The sequence below is a fragment of the Planococcus citri genome, chromosome 1, assembly GCF_950023065.1.
Source record: "Planococcus citri chromosome 1, ihPlaCitr1.1, whole genome shotgun sequence".
NCBI lineage: Eukaryota > Metazoa > Arthropoda > Insecta > Hemiptera > Pseudococcidae > Planococcus > Planococcus citri.
Genome location: NC_088677.1, coordinates 33,261,962 through 33,284,036, shown reverse-complemented (window position 1 = coordinate 33,284,036; position 22,075 = coordinate 33,261,962). Strand labels below are relative to the sequence as shown.

At 33.0% G+C, this 22,075-nt stretch overlaps 2 protein-coding genes across 3 annotated transcripts; both read left to right on the top strand.

The window, feature by feature from the left end:
- Positions 1–34: 34 nt before the first annotated feature.
- LOC135831485 (integrin beta-PS-like) lies at positions 35–16,320 on the top strand. Of its 2 annotated transcripts, none has more exons than XM_065343999.1 (15): positions 35–305; positions 10,520–10,699; positions 10,785–10,998; positions 11,109–11,343; positions 11,527–11,623; positions 13,005–13,175; positions 13,251–13,349; positions 13,430–13,594; positions 13,695–13,988; positions 14,060–14,275; positions 14,401–14,676; positions 14,757–14,883; positions 14,960–15,097; positions 15,174–15,313; positions 15,389–16,320. In XM_065343999.1, the coding sequence occupies exons 2-15, from the start codon at positions 10,526–10,528 to the stop codon at positions 15,452–15,454; spliced, it is 2,412 nt and encodes an 803-aa protein (XP_065200071.1). In that variant the 5' UTR covers positions 35–305; positions 10,520–10,525; the 3' UTR covers positions 15,455–16,320. The 2 variants fall into 2 exon arrangements, with proteins under 2 accessions (XP_065200071.1, XP_065200072.1); XM_065344000.1 differs by lacking the exon at positions 11,527–11,623 and adding an exon at positions 12,324–12,408 and having other exon boundaries at positions 36–305.
- Positions 16,321–17,007: 687 nt separating this feature from the next.
- Positions 17,008–21,661, top strand: LOC135831487 (reticulophagy regulator 1-like). Its single transcript, XM_065344003.1, has 6 exons — positions 17,008–17,533; positions 17,653–17,814; positions 18,022–18,127; positions 19,332–19,524; positions 19,621–19,758; positions 20,723–21,661. The coding sequence occupies exons 1-6, from the start codon at positions 17,331–17,333 to the stop codon at positions 21,208–21,210; spliced, it is 1,290 nt and encodes a 429-aa protein (XP_065200075.1). The 5' UTR covers positions 17,008–17,330; the 3' UTR covers positions 21,211–21,661.
- The last annotated feature ends 414 nt before the right edge of the window (positions 21,662–22,075 follow it).

The window sequence follows — 22,075 nt, the reverse complement described above, 5'->3', positions numbered from 1 at the left end:
CCTTCGTAGGCAACATTGATTCAACTTATCTATATTTGGTAATATTGAAAATGATAATTTTTGAGAAGTGTAATGCATTTATGATATGAAATTAATGTTTTAATGACCATTAGTTCGGTATATTCATTTATCGCTAATAATTTACGATGGTTGTGAGATAGAAGTATTGTGTTTGTGTTTCGGATTTCACTTGGAAAATCTGCGTGGATGGTCTTAGCCGACTCGAGAACGAATTCATCTTTAACCTATATGCTCGTTATGCAAGTACATATTGAAACTCAGGATAGTTTGCATTATTGTTTAAGGTAATACATTATCTTACTAGAATATAAAAACCAAATAATGATAATTTCTATTCTAACACCCGCAGGGTCACACATTAAAACACTAATGAGAAAATGTTCTTGATGTCCTAACGACTAACGAGCATTCCTGATACCTTGCACTCATACGGAACTTTGATCAGTATTGGAAATATCTAAACATCTTCGGTTGTATTTCATAAAACGATTTTCCAAATTATTCGAACGATTTTACAATCTAACATGCTGGACAATTTGATAATTTCTGTTCCATTCGGTTCCAAATAATTACTACACCAATCATTCAGTTATCATATGAAACGAGATAAATGCCATTCACCTTTTATCAATAGTGTCCAATTATAAATTTATAGGCTTTTCAATCGAAATTAACTTCTCGATACATTGTAGTAATGAATCATAATCCCTGCTTAGATTCGACGCTTACGTAATCCTTAATTATGAGTTTGGCTGATTCAGCGCGCGCAATCTGTTAAGAGGAAAAGGTGTGTAAAGTATTTTATGAATTAACTTGACAGCGAGATACAAATTGTGAGTTTCGTGGTTTGTTTCTTGAAAAAGTTGATGTTGTGGGTGTTTGCTTTCTTCATGAGTTGTTTGCAGTGGGCGGGCTACGTTACAGGCTCACATTGATAGTTGAAAACTATGTATTTGCCTTTTTTTAAAATACGTTTTCGAGTCGAGTGCTGGCAGTGTGTAAACAAATGGGTATTTTTCTGGTTTCAAGGAACATAATATAGTACGAAGATGTTCAAAATTTCCTATTTGGACGACTAAAAAAATTATAAAGTGGCTATTTTTGGTCAGTGGAATAATATTCTACATCTGGTGCACCTGCTCTCTTACGTCAATCTAATGAATAATTATTGTAAAAATATTCCAATACGAACTGCAGTTTAGGGAAAACGACACTTGTTCCACGATTCTGCATGACCCTGAAAACCACTTCATTAATAATTGCATTATAAAAATAATGATAATATTGAAATTATTTCAAAATTATTTTTCATTGATCGTTGCTCGTACGTCTAGTCATGATTATTTTCATTTTAGAAAAATTTATCTACGAATTTTGGTCCTGAAATGAATCAAGTTTGCATTTGAGATTGGTAGGTAAGTAGGTAGGTACCTATTTTCGATCTCTCAGAATACTTATTAGATTATTTCAAACAGTGCAACTTGTCAAGTCATATTGGATATTAAAATCACAACATTCTCATTGGTAGGATTTACCTAGCTCGATACGATATTACCTACATTCTTGTCAAATGCATTTGCATTTTTTACCTTCATTCAGCATCATAATTTTAGATGAAATGAAGAAGAGGAGTTGTGTAGCTTGTATGTCGCCACACCTTTTTTTCAACCTTACCTTGCTACCTATACCATTTATGGAAAGAGTGGGCTTTTCTGTGTTCTGTTTGTTGTAGATCTTACGTTTTATCGTTCTTCAGTATTAGTCTACAGTCCAAGCGCAAAAAAGTGTCATTTGAGTTGACCATTTTGGGGGGGGGGGGGAAAGAGTTGGCATTTCGTTAGTATCTTATTAACATTCAAGAAAATGGACATTTCGGATTTTTTGACTGGCACAATAGGGAGCTGGAGCCTCAAAACCCCCATTTTTCGAAGTTGGCGGGGGGAAAATTTTTTTTTTTAATTTGGTAGAGGACACTCTCCCGAGTATAGATATATACTTTTTTTGAGTTGGATTCCGGCACAGTTGCGTTCCAGAACTGCATAAAGGCAATTTTTTGCCAATTTTGGCACTTTTTCACATAAAAACGACTCTGTAGAAGCAATACGGCCTGGGCGGAAAAAAATACGCACCTACATGATTGCATCCATTCATCCCACGCTGATAGAGACCAACTTTGTGAAAAACGGCCGGCACAATGACCCGCAGTGAATTTTCAAAGTTACGCATCTGGGCCATTTCATTGAAAAAAATGGATGTATGACATTTTGACAACGTGACCGTGCGACCTATCAAAGTTAAGGAACTAAATACCAGGTATGGAAATACGCCATTTTTGGTTATAGATTTCGTAGTTTTGACGGTGATGTGATTTTTTCATTTCAGTCTTATAATGAAATTGAATCAAAAAAATGGTGGGAAAATGTTTATTTTGTGTATTAAAATGAATATGAAGTAAAAAAATAACGTAAATTGGTGGTATTATTTATAAATTTAGTCCTTGAAAATTTTTTTCCATATCCAAAGATGGCGTATTTCCATACCTGGTATTTAGTTCCTTAATCAAAGTGGGTTAAAATTTCGCGAGAAAACCGAAAATCTCGATGAAAATTTTTTTTGAGCATCTCATGAAAAATTTGAGCTAAACAATTGTATGAATCATTTCTCAATTAGGTACTTTCAGTCTGTTGTAACATGTGACCTATACAAAATGGTTAAAATTTTGCGAGGAAACCGAAAATTTCAATGAAAATTTTTTTGATTGTTTCATGAAAATTTTGAGCTAAAAAAATTGCATGAATCATTTTTCAAGTACATATGCCATCAGTCTGTTGTAACATGCGACCTATGCAAATGGATTAAAATTTCGCGAGAAAACCGAAAATCTCAATGAAAACTTTTATTGAGCATCTCATGAAAATTTTGCAGTAAAAAATTGTATTAACCATTTCTCGAGTATTTTCAGTCTGTTGTAACATGCGACCTATTTGAAATGGTTGAAGTTTTGGGTAAAATATAAGTAAAGATTTGGATAGATTTTTATAAAAGGCTTATCTCAACAATCTTGAGCCTCAAAAATCTGGTACATTGTTCAGTATTTTCAATGAAATATCCTCAAGATCGCTTCAGTTTGGTAAACTCAACACAAAACGGACACAAAATTTTGCCGAATTTGATACCCCCACCAGGCACAATCGTAGTTCACTAGGTGGCACTGGTGCCGTCCAGTTTATATGTTATTTTATGCTCTGAACATTGACGAACAAGAACCACTCAAGAAAGTCACGTATTGCATCATCCGTTACTCCAACTATTCCTAATCGCCAACCTTTTGACTTACACAATCATTATGTCTGCATTTTCCTACAATTAGTAGGTATTTTTTGGAATATGATAAGTATAAAAGTAAAAATATTAGGTACCTATCTATGAAAATCAGTAAAATCAAATTTCATCAACATCTTGTTGTTTTACATGGAATTTCCAACCCTATATCAGAAGTCGGATTACGTACCTACTTCGTTAAAAATAGTGAAAAATTAATGTGACTCATGGGGCTCAAAATTGTTGAGCTTTGCTTTCTATACATGAAAAAAAAAACTATTCAAATCTTTGTATTTCACGCGAAATTTTAACCCTTCCATATACTTAGGTTGTTACAACAGTTTGAAAGTATTTTAGAAATGATTCATGCAATTTTTTTAGCTCAAAATTTTCATGATTTTGAGCATCTCATGAAAAATTTGAGCTAAACAATTGTATGAATAATTTCTCAATTAGGTACTTTCAGTCTGTTGTAACATGTGACCTATACAAAATGGTTAAAATTTTGCGAGGAAACCGAAAATTTCAATGAAAATTTGTTTGAGTGTTTCATGAAAATTTTGAGCTAAAAAAATTGCATGAATCATTTTTCAAGTACATATGCCATCAGTCTGTTGTAACATGCGACCTATGCAAATGGGTTAAAATTTCGCGAGAAAACCGAAAATCTCAATGAAAATTTTTTTTGAGCATCTCATGAAAAATTTGAGCTAAACAATTGTATGAATAATTTCTCAATTAGGTACTTTCAGTCTGTTGTAACATGTGACCTATACAAAATGGTTAAAATTTTGGGAGGAAACCGAAAATTTCAATGAAAATTTGTTTGAGTGTTTCATGAAAATTTTGAGCTAAAAAAATTGCATGAATCATTTTTCAAGTACATATGCCATCAGTCTGTTGTAACATGCGACCTATGCAAATGGGTTAAAATTTCGCGAGAAAACCGAAAATCTCAATGAAATTTTTTTTTGAGCATCTCATGAAAAATTTGAGCTAAACAATTGTATGAATCATTTCTCAATTAGGTACTTTCAGTCTGTTTTGTAACATGTGACCTATACAAAATGGTTAAAATTTTGCGAGGAAACCGAAAATTTCAATGAAAATTTTTTTTGAGCATCTCATGAAAAATTTGAGCTAAACAATTGTATGAATCATTTCTCAATTAGGTACTTTCAGTCTGTTGTAACATGTGACCTATACAAAATGGTTAAAATTTTGCGAGGAAACCGAAAATTTCAATGAAAATTTGTTTGAGTGTTTCATGAAAATTTTGAGCTAAAAAAATTGCATGAATCATTTTTCAAGTACATATGCCATCAGTCTGTTGTAACATGCGACCTATGCAAATGGGTTAAAATTTCGCGAGAAAACCGAAAATCTCAATGAAAATTTTTTTTGAGCATCTCATGAAAAATTTGAGCTAAACAATTGTATGAATCATTTCTCAATTAGGTACTTTCAGTCTGTTGTAACATGTGACCTATACAAAATGGTTAAAATTTTGCGAGGAAACCGAAAATTTCAATGAAAATTTTTTTTGAGCATCTCATGAAAAATTTGAGCTAAACAATTGTATGAATCATTTCTCAATTAGGTACTTTCAGTCTGTTGTAACATGTGACCTATACAAAATGGTTAAAATTTTGCGAGGAAACCGAAAATTTCAATGAAAATTTTTTTTGAGCATCTCATGAAAAATTTGAGCTAAACAATTGTATGAATCATTTCTCAATTAGGTACTTTCAGTCTGTTGTAACATGTGACCTATACAAAATGGTTAAAATTTTGCGAGGAAACCCGAAAATTTCAATGAAAATTTTTTTGAGTGTTTCATGAAAATTTTGAGCTAAAAAAATTGCATGAATCATTTTTCAAGTACATATGCCATCAGTCTGTTGTAACATGCGACCTATGCAAATGGGTTAAAATTTCGCGAGAAAACCGAAAATCTCAATGAAAATTTTTTTTGAGCATCTCATGAAAAATTTGAGCTAAACAATTGTATGAATCATTTCTCAATTAGGTACTTTCAGTCTGTTGTAACATGTGACCTATACAAAATGGTTAAAATTTTGCGAGGAAACCGAAAATTTCAATGAAAATTTTTTTTGAGCATCTCATGAAAAATTTGAGCTAAACAATTGTATGAATCATTTCTCAATTAGGTACTTTCAGTCTGTTGTAACATGTGACCTATACAAAATGGTTAAAATTTTGCGAGGAAACCGAAAATTTCAATGAAAATTTTTTTGAGTGTTTCATGAAAATTTTGAGCTAAAAAAATTGCATGAATCATTTCTAAAATACTTTCAAACTGTTGTAACAACCTAAGTATATGGAAGGGTTAAAATTTCGCGTGAAATACAAAGATTTGAATAGTTTTTTTTTTCATGTATAGAAAGCAAAGCTCAACAATTTTGAGCCCCATGAGTCACATTAATTTTTCACTATTTTTAACGAAGTAGGTACGTAATCCGACTTCTGATATAGGGTTGGAAATTCCATGTAAAACAACAAGATGTTGATGAAATTTGATTTTACTGATTTTCATAGATAGGTACCTAATATTTTTACTTTTATACTTATCATATTCCAAAAAATACCTACTAATTGTAGGAAAATGCAGACATAATGATTGTGTAAGTCAAAAGGTTGGCGATTAGGAATAGTTGGAGTAACGGATGATGCAATACGTGACTTTCTTGAGTGGTTCTTGTTCGTCAATGTTCAGAGCATAAAATAACATATAAACTGGACGGCACCAGTGCCACCTAGTGAACTACGATTGTGCCTGGTGGGGGTATCAAATTCGGCAAAATTTTGTGTCCGTTTTGTGTTGAGTTTACCAAACTGAAGCGATCTTGAGGATATTTCATTGAAAATACTGAACAATGTACCAGATTTTTGAGGCTCAAGATTGTTGAGATAAGCCTTTTATAAAAATCTATCCAAATCTTTACTTATATTTTACCCAAAACTTCAACCATTTCAAATAGGTCGCATGTTACAACAGACTGAAAATACTCGAGAAATGGTTAATACAATTTTTTACTGCAAAATTTTCATGAGATGCTCAATAAAAGTTTTCATTGAGATTTTCGGTTTTCTCGCGAAATTTTAATCCATTTGCATAGGTCGCATGTTACAACAGACTGATGGCATATGTACTTGAAAAATGATTCATGCAATTTTTTTAGCTCAAAATTTTCATGAAACAATCAAAAAAATTTTCATTGAAATTTTCGGTTTCCTCGCAAAATTTTAACCATTTTGTATAGGTCACATGTTACAACAGACTGAAAGTACCTAATTGAGAAATGATTCATACAATTGTTTAGCTCAAATTTTTCATGAGATGCTCAAAAAAAATTTTCATCGAGATTTTCGGTTTTCTCGCGAAATTTTAACCCACTTTGATAGGTCGCACGGTCACGTTGTCAAAATGTCATACATCCATTTTTTTCAATGAAATGGCCCAGATGCGTAACTTTGAAAATTCACTGCGGGTCATTGTGCCGGCCGTTTTTCACAAAGTTGGTCTCTATCAGCGTGGGATGAATGGATGCAATCATGTAGGTGCGTATTTTTTTCCGCCCAGGCCGTATTGCTTCTACAGAGTCGTTTTTATGTGAAAAAGTGCCAAAATTGGCAAAAAATTGCCTTTATGCAGCTCTGGAACGCAACTGTGCCGGAATCCAACTCAAAAAAAGTATATATCTATACTCGGGAGAGTGTCCTCTACCAAATTAAAAAAAAAAATTTTTCCCCCCCGCCAACTTCGAAAAATGGGGGTTTTGAGGCTCCAGCTCCCTATTGTGCCAGTCAAAAAATCCGAAATGTCCATTTTCTTGAATGTTAATAAGATACTAACGAAATGCCAACTCTTTTTTTTTTCCCAAAAAAAATTGAACTGTTTTCGGTTTCTAGAGCACTTTTTGGTGTTTGGACTGTGTGTAGACTATATGTGTACATTCTGTTGGAAAAAATTAGCTCACGGTGTATCGGAAATTTATCAACGAATCGATTGATTTATTTGGTGTGCACTTCGAATGCATTACGTGCTTATCGTCGATTTAAAAAAATGTGAAGAAAATTTATTTTCGAATCGTTTACACATCAAATAAAGTGTTAAAATGTTTTCTCGCGAGTTTATATTGAACGGGTTCGAGTGAGTGATATGTATACTCGTGTAAAGGAGAAATTCAATACTAGCTAAAATGTGCATAAATTCGATGTATTTTTTTCGTCATTAAATATTAATTGATACGTATATATCTGAAATGTGTTCGTATCAATGTCGACTATCATCCCATCTCAAGTTTTACAAGCTCTAGGTTGGTGATTTTGTCCGTTTACTTTAATCTCTATTTCGAGTAAATTTGTTTTGTAGATATGTATATGGGCAATGCATACGTGATCAATTATCTGATACTGATATTTCTGAAAACCACATGGCTATTAAACCATAATATAAACTGCCTCCCAAAGTATTAACAAAAACCAGACATAACGTACATCAAACGAGTCTCACCTGGTATTCACTTTTAACCTATTTGGCATTTCGCCAGACATTTCGCCAAATGTCACTGAATATCTTCATGCACCCTTTAAATTTGTCACCGGTGATATTCAACTCTCAAGCTTGTGGTGAACAGTCGTGATTGTTCAATGTCTCTTTATCGTTGTGTATTCTAACACTTGCCTGTTTATGTCGAAAAACTGAATCTGATTTGATAGATTTTTGTGAATTGTTAGTCGTATTTTTTATTTATCATTCTGTTCAATTGCTCAGATTTAATTTTATAGACATGAAAAGAATTTAATTGATGGATATTTGAAACGTCTCAGTGAATATTGAAGAAAAATCAATCAAAATTCTAAAGTATAGGACGTCTACAAACTTCAGGGTATCAGGGTTTATTCATTTTTTAAGATAATTTATGGCCTTTTGTAATATTTTTACGATCAAAATTCGCGCGTGTGTGTGTGTTTTTTTAAGAGGGGCGAGAATGGAGAGGAAGTTATTTGAAAAAATTTTATTCAATTACTGAGTTTCTGTTTTTGATAGGTATACCTAATTACCTAGTACTTTTAAAACTATATGCCAACTTTTCACTTCTTTTCCAAATTATGAAAACGTAGATATGAATTAGCAGTTTTGAGATAGAATTTTCCTCCAGGATAGCAAAATTATCTCCTTTCTAAAGTTGAAAAGACCTCAAGTAGAAAAATTGGTGCAAGAGCTAAGATTTCTGCGTCAACTTATATATAATTTTTAGATTTCTTTTTCGTTCCATTTTCGTAATCCTTGATCAGTTTTTTGTCATTTTCAACGTTTCTAGCGTTTGAAGTACACCAATAAGTAAAATTTTTATGTGCTGAATTTTATTTTTCAACATTGACAAATTCTTTAAAAATTCAAATCTTAGAGGGCTGAAATTATTCAGTCTACCTATACTCTATTTTCGATCCCCTGAATTAATTGGTTGCAATATTTTAAACCATTCTATAGGGCCTTCAGCAGATTTTTAAATAGTTTTTTTTTACCCCAGTTCAATTAGATTTTGATGTTTTGATCGGAAAATGGATCTTTGAATTCTTGAAGTTTGCTCAAACCTGAAAAATAAACAAAAAACGGGTTTCTTGTTTGCTCAAACCTGAAGAGTAAACAAAAAACAACTTTTTTTCCAAATTTTTCAAAATTTAGTTTTTTCAAATCTTGATCCTACTTCTTGATGACAAAAATTTTTAAAGTTGATAATATGAACAGTGAATAATTATTTACAAAAGTATATACTCATTCACTTTTTATTATTTTCGACCTAGTTACACTGCCCTTTGGCTAAACTCGTCAAATTTTCATATTTTGCCATAAAAATGAGAAAAAGTCTTGATTTTTGTCGAAATTGCCAAAAAGTGTTATTTCCTTCTAAAAATTGTATAGCTTGTTTGCAAAAAATCTCAAATACGAGTATTCCACTTTTTTTTTAAAAATTGTCCAAAAGTCTCGCTTTGACGCCAAAAAATGTTGCTTTTGTGCTATCATTGTCAAAGTCTCCATTTTTGCTTACATTTTCCAAAAAAAGTAACTTTTTCACGGAAAAGTTGCGAAAAAGTCTCACTTCTCAATAATTGCAAAAAAAGCATCACACTATTTGCCAGTAATTTTTAAAAAGTTTTGTTTCTTTTTCAAGAATCGACAAATAATGTTGTTTCTTCCCATAATCGTTGGAAAATCTTGTTTTTTTGTACCTTAATACAAATATCAAAAATTTGTCAAAAAGTATGCTCACTTTTCTGACTAAAATTCAGAAAATGTGAGTACGAGCCCTGATACCTCTCTTTTTAATATAATTGTCTCTTTCTGAATCAACATGAATCCGCTCTTACCTATCTCAAGAGGGCTGACTCCAGTTTAAATTGACATTACTGTGAAAATCCTCAGGTTCATAGACCTGAAGATTTTCAAGATTATGTCAGTCTGTTGGAATATGTCGACTTATTCCCTATGAGTTCAGTAGGTACTTGTAATAAATATGAAAGGTAATTTATAAAATTATGTATTATTTTTTCGATATTAGTCAGAAAGTGAAACAAAATTGTTTACATATGAAAAAAATGATAATTTATTACTATTCGAAGAACCGCTGTCCAGTTTTTCATTGCTCAATACATTTTATCATCTTTATGGTGTTGAACAGAACAGATAAGACCGTCGAATAATTATAATTATAATATTGAATCTCGATGATGTGTCAGACCTCTACCTACCTAGTATCTACCACCTAACTGTAGATAATTGTGATTCAGTTTACTCCAAAGTAATATCTAACTCTATCAAACGAGCACACACCTCTGCAAGAAAGAAAGAAAAAAAAATTAGAAAAAATGAATCGACGCGAATGATTTCTCACAAAAAAAAAAAAGATAAACAGCGTCTCAGTTCCCTACTCCCGTAGAATTCATTTAACGTAATTTTCAACGCATTAATCATCACTCAATTGTAGGTTTTTTTCTCTTTCTAAATATCAAAATAGTCACGCTCGCAGATGTCAAGAAACATTCAATCATTTCCTGCACGTTTATTGCGAACGATGAAAATTCCTATAACGATGTGATGTTATATTGTTTCTCTGTTATACTAAAACAAAGTTTTCGCGTATGGTTGCAGTTTACGATGTTGAAAATGAAAAAGTTAACCAGCTTCGTTTTGCAAATATGCTTGGCATGTTTCCTGACACAATGGACACTCGCTCAACAATCGCCAAAAGTTGCCAACTGGAATTGCGCTTCGAAGGGAAGATGCGACGAATGTATTCGAACTTACGGATGCGAATGGTGTTCAGATCCGGTGAGTAGTATATACTTTTCTGCGATACAGCAGCCAGCTACCTACGTAATTTGCTTATAATGATTGTCGTCATTCTGCTAATCAGGCTCTAAAAGACAGAAGATGTTCGAAAATTGGAGAATCTGCGAAATGCTCCGCCAATTACATTATTAATCCGATCATTGAAACTGTTGCTAATGTATCGCGACCTTTAAGCGAGGTGATCAAAGGTGATGGCTCATCTTCGGTCACTAGTTCATCTAGTCAAGGAAGTATCGTTCAAGTTATGCCGCAGCTTATATCAATAAATCTTCGACCGAGTAAGAATGGTTTTTTTATAAAGATCTTTGATTGAAATATAACATAATATTATCAAGTTTAGTTTTCCACTGAATTATGATTTTCTAATATGCGATTGTTTGTTACACAGATGAAGGAAATCCTTACCGGTTCAAGGTGTGGTACAGGCAAGCGACGGATTACCCGGTAGACTTATACTATCTTATGGACTTATCCAATTCAATGAAAGATGATAAAGATAAATTATCAGCATTGGGTAGTGAACTGGCTGAAACTATGACAAAAATAACCGGCAACTTTAGATTGGGATTCGGTAGTTTTGTCGACAAGGTGGTGATGCCTTACGTTAGCATCGTACCTAAAAGGTGAGTTCTCACGAATGCTAACAACTGTCTTAGACGTGTTTACTGATTATCCATACGAGGTTAGTAAGTGGATTGTGATCAACAGCAGGAAATTTCCAAACACCCTAGGATACGTTTTTGAAAAAATTGTTTCCATTCTTGAAAAATCTACTCTTTTATAATGTTCATTTTACTTGGTGTTAGATTATTACAACCATGTGACGATGATAGAGATTCTGAATGCGTAGCTCCGTACGGTTTTCGTAATCACATGTCTCTAAGTTCCAGTCCTGATTTCGCCGTAAGTTTTTCTTTCACGAGAGAACAAACGGAAATAGTAAAATGAAAATTCAAACAGTTTAATTTTAAATGTCATCACACGCACACTTATTTCACGTAGAATTGAAATTGTTTTTCGTGAATTGTTCCTATATTGAATACTTGTGGTTGAAAATGTGCTTATTCTTTATTTTTTTCCCCCGTCCATGTGTAAATAATTGTCTTCGTGTATGATAAATTCGATGTTGTGTAAATAATACCCGAGTTGATCCGAAAGCTTTGATTCGTGTAGTCAATGTTTTTAGTAGGTAGCGAAGAATAGTACTCGTAATTTATGTTTAAAACGCATGCATGCAAAATTAACTATAGTTTAAGCGAAAAATTTCTGTTGCAAACGATTGAAAGGTGTGAAAATTGTGTTCATTTTATACCAGAAAATCAAAAGGTTCTGTTGATATGAATACTGTGAATGGGACTGGGAGGGACTAGGGAGTTGTTACAATTTGATATTGTAGAAAATTGCAGGAACTTGAAAGTTGCAGCAAAGAAAATGCACCTATTTGGATCATATATTACCTACCTAATTTCTTTTGTAGAATCATATTTTTATTATTATTGTTATCAATGTTCGCTTTAATGTTTTTTCTTATGTATTTTCGTCTACTTTCGCTAAATAGTTGAATGTTTGTTCGAATAATACGTTTTTTTTTCTTGAATCACAGTTTAAATGAACCTTGCACAGGTTGTGCTGCTCCTTATGGCTTCAAGCATGTAATGCGTCTAGACCAAAATACAGATCAATTTTCTGTAAGTTTCAAGCACTAGTTGTAATGAGTTAAAATATTAATGTATCGGAATAAGTTTAGGTAGGTATCGACGATTTCTTGGAATTAATGCCCGAGAAAGCACTTGCAGAAATTAACGTATTAGTGTAGGCTACTAAGAAAACGAATATGAAAAAATGAACAACATTAGATCGATTTCACACTGGTGTAATATTTCTATGCTTTAAAAAAATGCCAACTACCGGGTTCGATTCTATCCCTATTCCGATCTGAAGTTTTTGCATAGGTACTAGAACGTTGGCTTGAACAGATCGCACTTGAAGTGATCAACAATTCGAAGTAACTGACGTTAGATTTTATCGATTACGAGTAAATACGATTTCCGTAGTTTAACAAAATGTATAAAAATAATTGCCAATGTTGATGTTTAATACATTTATAATGCTTTCAATGTGTATAATACACTCGAGTGTTCAATGTTGGCTATTTCTAATGTATAAATTTGATAATTGAAACACGATCGCATACAAAATTCATTATTTGAAAATAGCACGACTTCCACGTATAGTTGATTTAATTTCTCAACTCATACTGATCGATAATTTTTGATGAATTTAGGAACAAGTAAAATCAGCCAACGTATCCGGTAATTTGGATGCTCCAGAAGGTGGTTTTGACGCAATTATGCAAGCTATCGTTTGTCGTGAACAAATCGGCTGGAGAAATCAGGCTCGTAAATTATTGGTGTTTTCTACGGATTCCTCATTCCATTATGCTGGTGATGGAAAAGTAAGCGTTTATATAATCAGTGAGTTTTAGTTTGTACCTACATGTTTTAATGTGTGTTTTGTTTGTGTTCCTTAGCTGGGTGGTATAATAAAACCGAACGATGGATGTTGTCATCTTGATAATTCAGGTCTTTATACGCATTCTACGGTTCAAGATTATCCTTCTGTGTCGCAGGTACAGCGTGAATTTGATTTTTAAATTTGCCGCGTTGTTGTAAACGATACCTACCTAATTCAATTGTATGATGGTTTCAGATCAATGCGAAGGTGAAAGAAAACTCGATTAATGTGATATTCGCCGTAACAGCTGATCAAATTGAACTGTATAAACAGCTAGGAAATCACATAGAAGGCTCATCTGCCGGAGAATTATCATCAGATTCTTCAAACGTGGTCAGATTGGTGGTAGATCAATACAATGTGAGTTGTGATATTCGCCTATAGTTTTATCTCGTGTAAAAATGATTTAGTCGATCATTCGATTTTTTTAATGCATCGCGATTATAATTTTTTTTTTCAGAAAATCACGTCGAAAGTTCAACTGAAAGAAAAAAATTTAGGAAATGATTTCAGAATAAAGTATTTTACGAAATGCTTAAACTCGAATGGAGCTTTGATGGAAACAAACGAGTGCAGCGGTTTTAAAGTAGGTCAAACGATCGAGTTCGATGTTGAATTGGAATTGCTCCGCTGTCCAGAAGGTAAGACAGAATATACCCGCCAATTTCAAATTTATCCTGTCGGAATTGAAGATGGCATGACCGTTGAAGTGCATATGATATGTGATTGTAATTGTCAAAATCCTGGTCATCCGGTAAGCCGAGCACGCGCAGATTTAGTCTTTTATTCTTTATACGTGTTACTTATTTGTGATTTCTGTGTTAGTCGTACCAAGAGAATTCACCCAAGTGTTCCGGTAACGGCGTGTTGAAATGTGGTGTTTGCGAATGTTATCCCGGGTTTTCTGGCGACGACTGTAGTTGTACCTCGGGTGCGGATAAAACCGATAAATGCCATCCGGTCAATAGTACTCAGCTTTGTTCTGGTCGAGGCGTTTGTAAATGTAATAAGTGCGAATGTGAATCGTACAATGGGAATGAGGTGAGTAATTATGATACAATGTATCTCTGTAGCTCGTCTCCCTCTATCCAATTGAATATTACGTGTCCTTGAAGAGAGACCTCACTTTGAAAAATAATGATTTTACCACTTGTGCATCATTTCAGACCTTCTACGGCGAGTTTTGCCAGTGTAATAATTTTGCTTGTCCTCGTACCGGTGGTAAATTGTGTTCTGGATTGGGAGAATGTGTATGTGGTAAATGCCAGTGTTTCCCTGGTTGGATTAATGAAGCGTGCTCGTGCGAAAACAGCACTACGAATTGTATTCCTCCTAATGGAAATGAAGCGGATACTTGTTCTGGTCACGGGCAGTGTATTTGTAATAAATGTCAGTGCGATCAAGCTGGAGGATACTCGGGAAAATATTGTAACAAATGTCCTGTAAGTAGAAATACATACATTTGTTTAATGGTTGATTGTATATGGTGAAAGAATGGTCACTTATTTTCGTTTTTTTTCAGACGTGTAATACTAAATGTAACGAATTGAAAGATTGTGTCCAATGCAAAGTACATCAGTCAGGCCCTCTTACGCAAGAGCAATGTGACAAGTGTTCCTATAATATCACTGAAATAGATTATTTGAAAGGTATGATGCCAGATTTTATTCACCACTCGACCTACTTCAGCTCAGATAATTCATTCGTGGTTTTTTTGTTTTATAGTCACGGACGAAGATTATTTCTGTTCCGCTTACGACGATCAGGACTGTAGATTTACGTATATTTACGAAGTAATAGGAAGCCAAGTCAACGTTCTTGCCCAAAAGAATAAAGAATGTCCTCCTCAAGCTCGTATTCCTGGTACGATCTTATTCGTATTTAATTTCATAAATCAAATCATCTCGATTCTACATATAATCGTGTTCGTTTTGTACAGGTGTGGTTTTCTCTGTGATATTGAGCATTGTACTGATCGGTTTGGCATTCTTATTAATGTGGAAATTCATTACTTCGATGCGAGATCGAAGAGAATTCGCGAAATTCGAAAAAGAACGTATGATGGCGAAATGGGACGCGGTAAGTTATTTGTTGCTATCGATTCAAAAATTGTCATCTATTGACCACGTCTTATCTTATCAATTATAATTTCAGGGTCAAAATCCCATTTACAAGCAAGCAACGTCTACGTTCAAAAATCCTACCTACTGTGGGTCGTAAAAATTTGATCAAAAGAGTTCATTAATTTTAATGGTGCTAATTTTAAAATTGTTTTATATTTGTGTTCCTTGAAGATGAATTTTACTATGTTTATAATCATGTGTAATTCATGAAGGTGTATTCTTAATGATTTAATCTTTTTATCTTCTCGTTTGTGTTATAGTATTATTTATTATATATTATTCGGTGTTCGAGCGAGTCTCAAGTCCGCTTAATGATTTCAAAATTGATTTCACTTTAAGTACTTAATAATTGAACTTGCATTTAACTCAATTTAAAAAATTTACCTTATGGTTTGACCAGCTTCCAATACACACCAAATATTTTAATTTATTATTACAAATTTTTAATCGTTTTCATTTTGACTAGTTTTATTATGTGTTGGTATATTTTGAAAATTTTTTGCATTTATTTATTCTTTTTTTTTCACTCTTGATTTTTATTTTTGTTTGTTTCGGTTTTGTAACATTTGATTGAAGTTATTATCGATGAAAACGTGTTTGTGTCGCTTGCTGTAGCGAGGAATTTTTGTTATCGAATGCCATTTTTTATTATTCGAGTATTTTATTTATGTAAAATAACAATTCGCCATTCAAGAACTCAATATTTATTAATGAATAGGGTTTTCTTAGTTGCATACTAGTCTTAAATATAAATCGCGTATTTTTTTTCTCATTTTTCTTTTTTTAATTTTTAACATTTGTACATTTTGTGTAGTTATGTAACAATTTTACTTTTATTATTTTTATATTGATTATCGCGCCCTTTTCATTTATTATTAAATTTAATCGTAAAAGTTGTTATTAAAAGTGCCTTAATTATTATATCATGTGGACGTCAGTCATAAAATATAACGTTTTTACATACGCAGGAGATTTTTTCACTTGGATAAATACGAGATTACGATTAGGTAGGTATGTGTGTTTTGAAAAATACTCTGCTTCGTTGCACTGAGTTATCTGCCATTCGTCTTCGTTCCTATGGAAAAAATTTTCGAATGAAACGAATAAAAATGATAACCATTGTCCATTTGTCTACTATAACTCCGGGCAAATGTTCTTTTTTTAGCCTATCTGTTGGAAAACATAATTTTTCTGTTTGTTCCCATAAAAAAGAAACGAATTCATTTTCTAATCTTTTCATTTGTAAGGGGTCTCGCTTTCTGAGCAACTTGTCCGTTTCTATTCATTATCATCGCATTGAAAGTTCAAACACCTGCTGTGAAGTTGGGCAGCGAGGAAACATATGTTCGGTAAGCCTATTCTCTGCGGGTGAGTTGAGGTCAAAAATCGAGCTATTTTTGCTTTCAGTTTGATTCTAATTTTCAGAATTATCGGTCGTCTGAATTTTGTAATCGAAATTGAAAATTTCATCAACTGTGTAACAAAGTACCATCAAAGTTCGCGATTAGATATTCGAGTTTTGCAAATTAAAAGTAGTACAGTACACCTGCACTGCACGAGGATTATTTTTTTCTGGACACCCGGTATACAGTACGAAGAACTTGCGCATTTTGACAAGCAGTACACAGGTGCGCGCGCCGTATTTTTGCGACTTATCAAATGAACACTAAAATTTACAATAATTATTATCTTCTTTGTTGTTTGTTTTTTATTCAATATTTGCGTTATAATGTTCGCGTCAATACAGGTTTAGAAAATTGAGACTTCACGTTTATGGTTTAATCGACCATCCATGAATTTCACGTACTTTTTTTGTGTGGTGTATGATAATACCAGGTATATTTAGTGTTGTGCTGAAAGCTTTCAACTTTCTTACCTTACCGTCGAGTGTTTTTATAATTGCATTCGCGAGTGTGTTTGTATCGTATTTTTCGATAATTTGCAATATTGCAAGTCATTAGACATTCCGTTAAATGGATTTAAAGAAACCGTTTAATGAGGGTTATCAGTTTCTGAGAAGGATATTTACATTTTCGAAAAAATGTAACCAGCGACAAGAAATCAGCAATCCTTTCAACAAGTACGAATACTATATTTACAAATTTCAGAGTATCGTCGTCTGGGAACGTCCTGTGCAGACTTTATCATGTCTTCTGGTCATACAGTTGCTATTTTGGTTCGTATTTCAACTTCTAATATTAATTCTTTGTAAAGTTGACCGAATATATCCAGAAGGAGAATATTTCAACCCAATTGTACTGATATTTATGGTATCATTTTTTGCTATACTTACAGGATGGTGGTTAATTTATGCTGGAAATTCTACGGAATCATTTTCACGTTACTGTTGATCTTCTGCACTCATGATGTTTGGACGGAGAAGATTTGGCCTGAGATTAGAGTCGCTAAACCTGAGATGACCCCATATCAAGATAACTGGATTTCATCCAATCCTAGGTACAATACGTTGTTATAATTTGTATGTTATCTCATTAATGAACTATATTGATCGATTAACAATCATCAACATCGTACCACTTCGTAGAAATCATTTATTACATCGTTTAATTAATTAATCGTACGATGTGTTTGTGTTTATCGAATAATCCTTTCATATTTCTTTTTACGATGTTCTTACTTATTATTGCTAATGTTTTATTCCAGGATCCTGAATATAAACGAGCTTAATGAATACTTCAATAAATTTATGATCCATTTAAAAATGACTTTGGTTAAACTGCGAAATTTACGTAATTCGTATCCGATGTTGGTATGTATGAATTTACTATAGGTAGTGTTTTTTTTGTTACTCTTTTTATAAATCATGTTAGACCGGTCGCGAGTAAATTGATTATATTTAGTTGACGAAATTCTCGTTCTCGTGTATAAATTAAATATGTTTACTTTTTTTTTTCGAAAATTGCTTAGAACCTAACGATGAAATTATTCGAACAATGTACCTAGTACCTATACGAAAGTTGAAATGGTGTGAACCGTATGATTCATCGTCGTTGAACCAAAGCTGCGCAATTTTCCAAATTGGTATTTCGCGATTGGTCTATTCATTTCAATAATAGTGCAACTTTGTAATTTTGTTTTCGTCTCATCGACTGTATTATCTTTGGATAAAAACAACTTTCGCATGCTCAAGAATTTGAAAACTTTCTGCGGTAATGACGTCAGTGTTTCTTGTTGAAATTTGTTTATCAATTTTTTTTTTCTTAAAATGAAAATACCTACGTGATAAATAATTGATAATTACTCATTGTGATGACGAGATGAGTTTTTCTTTCATTGTTCGCAATAATTTTGTCGACGAGAATTTAATAATGGCGAAAATCTATTTTTTTAAATTTATTTAGGTAGGTACATTTGTATGCTGAAACCTCAACTCATTAATATTGTTACAAGTTCAATATTTTGATGTGTACGAGAAGAAATATTCGTCGAAAATTGAATAACGTTAATGAGAATATACGTACTACGTAGACGTACACCATCCGTACATTTTTACGTAATTATGAGGAAGAAAGAACGAATTGTGTACGATACCTCGAAATTTCGATGATGCAAAATTTACAGCGTTCTACTCAGTTTGATGTAAACAAATGATAGTGTTTCCATGTAAAACTGTAATTCAAATGAAAAATGAATGGGTTCGATTAGGTTAGGGAAATGTTTCTACTCGAAGCATTTGTGGAAAGAGGAATGCAATCTCTGTATTTCTTAAGTGGGTACAGGTAGTGAAAGAAATACGTAAAATCACTCTTGATTGATTCAACATTGCTCCTTGATCTTCTTACATTTTGAGCTAGGTACCTATTTATTTCAGGTCTTTCGTAAAATAATTGAAATTCTAACCGAACGACAATCGATGTATCACGAATACACCGCCAAAAATTACAAATTATAATTTCGTCCTCTTAGGCTTGCAGTTTTTACCAAGGTATTAATTAAAATTGATTTGATTTCAGTTTTGTTCAACTCTCAGCTTTGTCTTCGGCATGCTAACCATCGTGGGTTGCACCATTTCCGGCATATGGTTGTTGTACGTATTGGTAATGACGGTATTTTTATCGCCGGGTATTTACATACACGTGCTACCACCATCTTACAAATCAGCTGCAAAAGAATATTTGAACATTGTTTGTCATTTGTTGTCATCTGGTACGTTCCTTTTTGCCCCATTATAATTTTTTTGTTTGTCACCTCACGTATTGATTTTTGAAATATGGGGTACTAATGAAGCGATCATTTTTCCAGACGCTGCAGTCGTCGATAACGACGAAGATGAATATATTCCTAAAATGTCCAAAGAGAATTTAAAAACACTCGACGAAGCTTACGCAAGTGTTTTTCACGTCGACGACAGCGAATCCAGCAATACTGCTGCTTTCCAAGGTGACTGTATTTTCTATTATGTAGTTTATCGCTATTAAGTGATGAGAATGCTTGGATATTGCGGTTAGTCTGGTTATCGTATTGGTTTGCTTATGTCGATGAGAATTAAAATATGTGTTCATATTATTTCATCGATCGATTAGAACGAATATTTTATCGAATTGATTACAGAAATGCTTAAATGAATTAGTATTATTGGGTACATTACTGTAGTCTGTAATACTATAAGTATAGTAGGCTTCCAGAATAATATTTCAGTGAAGATGAATTTCAACTGCGTAGTAGGCTATCTTGTATAGTAGTTAATTTTTAATATCGAGTCTGAATATTTTAGTCCTATCTACAAGGTGTCCCAAAAATAAAACTTCTTTCTATTTATTTTAATTGGAAGGAAAATTGTTTGCTAAAAATATGCCCTAAAATTGCATTTTCCACGGCTCAAAAATTCCGGACTGGAAATCGAAACGTCTCGCCTGTACACGTAAAGTACTTATGGTGGGAGGGGTATGGAAGCCAGGTTGAAAAAATTGAGCCATAATTCAACTTGAAGTTGTTGAATTAGTATTAATCCAACTTTTTCAAAAATTTTGATGAAAATTGGAGATGGGGATTCTTGTATGCTTGTTGAACGAATTTTCTGAGTCATACTGTTGTTGCTTTCGATGAGATAAAAATAAAATTTCTCGAGTCGATTTTTAAAAACCTCATCTAAAAAAAATTGAATACCTTTGTAATAATATCTTATCTTGGTCGTATTTAATCAATGATACCGGCGAGGTGAACCTTTGAGACATACTGTAGAACTGATATCTCTCGTGATTCGGGCTTAGTCTGGTTATCTGGTTTTCAACCAATCTACTGCGTTCTACGCTAGAAACTCCTTTACGATGAATCATCGTATCGTATACCTGATAATACGTACATCAAAGTACCGTTTCGATAACTTATTTTTATTTGTTTGCAGATTCTTTGGTTTCTGGATTGACGGCGATGCCTTCTTACGATGACACAAGCATCGATGGATTCGCAAAGCACGGTATCCTAGACGAGGACAGTATTAAACAACTCGATATCTCCGATACCAGCTCGGTATCGTCAGATGTATCCGAGAGTATGAAATTTCAAGGTAGTCATTTCGATCATGGCGACGACGAATTCGATACTTCCTCGGACGATAATGAGAGTGCATTTATTCCGGATGTGGCGTCCTCGTCCGTTCGTAATTCAAATAAAGATAAACACCCATCGCAATCTTCCGATGTACTATTTAGTAGTCTAGTATCGAAGTTAACGTTGCCCGGTATCAATCAATTAGGCAGAAATATCTTGACCAACATAATGCCATCATCAAAGTCCACCAGTTCACAGAATAAACCTACCCAACAACAGCAACCGAATCAGTGCAGTACTGATGAAGAATTTGAAATCGTTAACGAGAGTGATATTAATTAAGAATTCAAAATTTTCGATGTGTTCTGATTTTAATCTACTTTTTTTTTCTAATGTTTTATTTTCAAACTAAAATGTGTAATAATGATGTAATTTTTAACAAGATCTTAACAATGTAGATGTTTTTTTTTCTCCATTTTGAGTTTTGAAAAATGTAAAAAAGTTTGTGTTTTATTTAGTAATCAAAAATACTCATTACCGGATGTTTTTGAATTTTATGTAGGTTTTTTTCTTCTTTTTTATCATCGATTGTATAATGCTATATGTGTACATGTAATGGCTTTATAGTAGATTAATAATGAAAGTTGGATGAATGTAATATAATTTTGTAATATTTTATGTTATTCGTAATGAATTCTTATTTCTTATATCTTTCTCTCTTCCCTTCAGCTCCTCCTATTCTGTCTCCCCTTTTTCTTTTCTTCTTTTTCGAATAAAACTTTATTGCAGTAAATGTTGTGATTGTGAATTTTTGTTCATTTTATGAAATGAAATAAGTAGGTACATGTTCAAAAAACTGAGTTCTTCGTTTAAAAAATTCGCACAGACCTACGCTTCGTTGGAATGTGTTTCATCGCCTCGAAACACTCGATTATGAATTCTGTGTACCTACTTACTAGTTACTACAAACAATTTCGTAGTATAGGCTGACGCAACGAAAACAATTTTTACGTACAAAAATAATTTTTCTATTAATTCAAAATGAAAACAATATAAATACATACCTAGGAATAAAAATTAAAAAATAAATAAAATAGACTCTTTAAAAATATTTTTAAACAATGAAGAGGAAGAACACCATGATTATCAATAACGCTATAACAGCGTTGCCATCGCCACCAAAGATTCTTCTCATTTGTCATCTTCT